At 36.8% G+C, this 2,839-nt stretch overlaps 1 protein-coding gene across 1 annotated transcript; it reads right to left on the bottom strand.

Moving 5' to 3' along the window:
• Nucleotides 1–1,465: 1,465 nt before the first annotated feature.
• Nucleotides 1,466–2,468, bottom strand: LOC109239632 (ethylene-responsive transcription factor ERF038-like). The gene has a single exon (XM_019406220.1). The coding sequence runs from the start codon at nucleotides 2,365–2,367 to the stop codon at nucleotides 1,564–1,566; it is 804 nt and encodes a 267-aa protein (XP_019261765.1). The 5' UTR covers nucleotides 2,368–2,468; the 3' UTR covers nucleotides 1,466–1,563.
• Nucleotides 2,469–2,839: the final 371 nt, after the last annotated feature.

Below are 2,839 nucleotides of genomic sequence, written 5' to 3'. Positions count from 1 at the left end.
CGATTAGTTGTTTAACTCGAACTGATACGTTCAGGATGGTGTAATAATACTAGAGCTTAACTGCTATACACTCTCGTGTAAAAGTATTTTTACACTATCAAATCTTCTGAAAGATACTGTGTATAACTTGTTCACAAAAAAAGAAAAATTAGTAACCTGAGAAATATGACAAATACCTGCTACATCATATTGAACTAAAATATACAAATATTAAGAAATTATATTGTTAGTATATGTATACATAAGTTTTGCCGTAGCTCACAAATGGTGAGGACAAATAATGCACGGATTTCATGATGAGACAAACCAGCAAAGGTTAAGGGAAAGGGGAGAGTGGTGGTCGATCGATGACAAAAAATAATTACCATAAACTTTAGCTCAATCATTGTATCGTAATTTTCCTATATATCTTTGTTACTGTCACTATATGTTAAAACTGACCGTATCCAATGGTTAGCGAAACTACTTTGACTCCCTTGAATCTCTCCAAACGAAATACACACACACCCAAAAAAAAAACTATAATAATTCGGTCTTGTTATCAATTAATCTTTTTTATCACAGATAAGCACATAAATTTTACTAACAAATTATGATTTTTTTTGGGTGTTTAGCATAATTGGCTAGTTTTACAATGACAATATTGTATACGGGTAAAATTGAGCTCATGGTGCCTTTGGCCTCCGACAAGATAAGCCAGGCTCGAGACATGATGACAAGGGGCCGACATCGAAGCGAAAGTCTTGTCGATTCAGAATCCGGGGGCATGACGCCTGCCCTCGAGAATATGGGGGTCATGGTTCCGGATCGGTCCTAACCTCAAACAAATTCGAGGAACATTGTCGGACAATCAAGCATAGCCAACAGAAGGCCGAAATATCCGAGACTGATCGGATATCACGGCGGGGATCTCGTCACGTATCGATAAGGAACCGACAGTTAGTTAATTAGAAGACTTTTTTTTACCTTTTATAGAGTTGTACCTAAAGTAGGACTACCCTGCTATATAAAAGGGGTCTGATAATTCATGAAACAGTTTGTAACATGCATTTCAAAGCAATATATTATTATTTTCTCTGTTATTAGCTCTTTTTCTTGTTCATCAATGCTGGCCATTGCAAGTCTAGATCGGGGTGAATACTTCACTAAGGCTGGAATTATCCTCTTCTGTGGTTTGAATTTATTTCATCTTTGTTTGTTCGGTCTAACTCAATCTATCGCTTAGTATCAAATTAATCCGCATATCTTTAAAATCACTTACAAATTTTATTGTTATCCGATTTTTTTAGGGTAAACAAACATCCCAACCCTTCTCCATTTATCTACATTTGGGATCGGTAATATGAGGAAACTTACACAGGAGGAGTTCGACCTTGACATCCAGCATAGGCCGCATTTGCTCTCTAATTGTTACAGTGAGGCATTGTTATTATTGTTGTTTGGTTCAGCATAAACAAGAAATTCATTAAAGCAGAAAACTATGGTAGATATATATATGAACACGAGTTTACAAAATTTGGCTTTTGCTATAATGGTTGGTTTTTTAAGTGTTTTGTTTCTTTTCTAGTGGCTCTCCCATAAAAATGGCTCCTCGAGCCAGAATCCAACATCGGCTCCAACCTGCTGCCAAGTTGAAATTGGATCAGAATAACGGCCAATTTGATCCACTTTATTTAGTGAAAGATCAGGCAGGTTGAAAAATGTATCATCGTTGTCCGTTGATAAGTCGGTGGATGAACATGAATTCTGTATCTCGATTGGGTTCGAGATTTCATGGCTGGATTCGGCTCGAGACTTCATATCCTCAGGAAATGTGGTGGCAGCGGCTTTTGCAGCAGCGATTTGAATGTCCTTAGGGGAAGTAGAAGCTGGTCGTGGGAGTTGATCAGCTAAATAAGGAAAATTAAGGTAAGCCGAGTGTCCTTTGATGGCTAAAGCCGCGACATCATGAGCTCGAGCCGCCATTTCAGCCGTCGCATAAGTTCCTAGCCATATTCTTGATTTCTTCCTTGGCTGTCGAATTTCCGACACCCATTTTCCCCAATTCCTCTTACGAACTCCTCTATATGTCGGATGCTTGTCATCGCCCTCTTTTTTCCTTCTCTTCCTGTTTTCATCGGTGCCACCAATATGATCGTTTCCTTTGTAGTTGAATTCTTGAACTTTTTTTGAGATTTTTTTGAATTTATATTCTATTGAAATTTTCACGTTTCTCTTCAAGGAGGAAGAAGAAGAAGAAGAAGAAGTAGTAGTAGTAGAAGTGATGGTTGAAGGAGAATTTAAGCCATTAGAGGATGAAAATGAAGTAGAGAAGTCATGATAATGGGCTGGAGTTTCAAGGTTGATTTGTTCTTCAAGATCATTCATTATAGTAACTAGAGATAGTGGTTGTAGTAGTAGTAAGAAAAAGATTGTTGGAAGGATAGTACATTAAAATAGAAATGCTAGGTTTCTTAGCTTCTATGGTTCTTGTTCTATTAATTGGTGCATTCATTTAAATAAATAAAGGGAAAAAAACAAAGGTGAGAAAAGGAAATAAAGAAGAATGGACCGTTGGCCATGAGGGTGTGTACAGTTCATCTATTTTGTAAACCATGTGGAAAATGGCTTTATTTTCTTTTTTGAAAAAGGGAAGTAAAAAAGGAAGAGAAAATTAAAAACAGAAATGAATAGTCGTAGTATTTTTCGGCATCATCACAGCCACATGCTAGAAATTGTCCTTATTAAAAACCATGAGATTTGCATAGGGTCCTTGTAGGGTAATCCATGATATGTGCTGTCTTATTGATTAAGAGAGTGTTTGGTACGAAGGAAAATGTTTTTTTGAAAAATATTATCG

The sequence above is a fragment of the Nicotiana attenuata genome, unplaced genomic scaffold, assembly GCF_001879085.1.
Source record: "Nicotiana attenuata strain UT unplaced genomic scaffold, NIATTr2, whole genome shotgun sequence".
NCBI classification, from domain to species: Eukaryota; Viridiplantae; Streptophyta; class Magnoliopsida; order Solanales; family Solanaceae; genus Nicotiana; species Nicotiana attenuata.
Note: the sequence above shows the minus strand (reverse complement) of the source record. Positions and strands in the feature narration are given on the sequence as shown.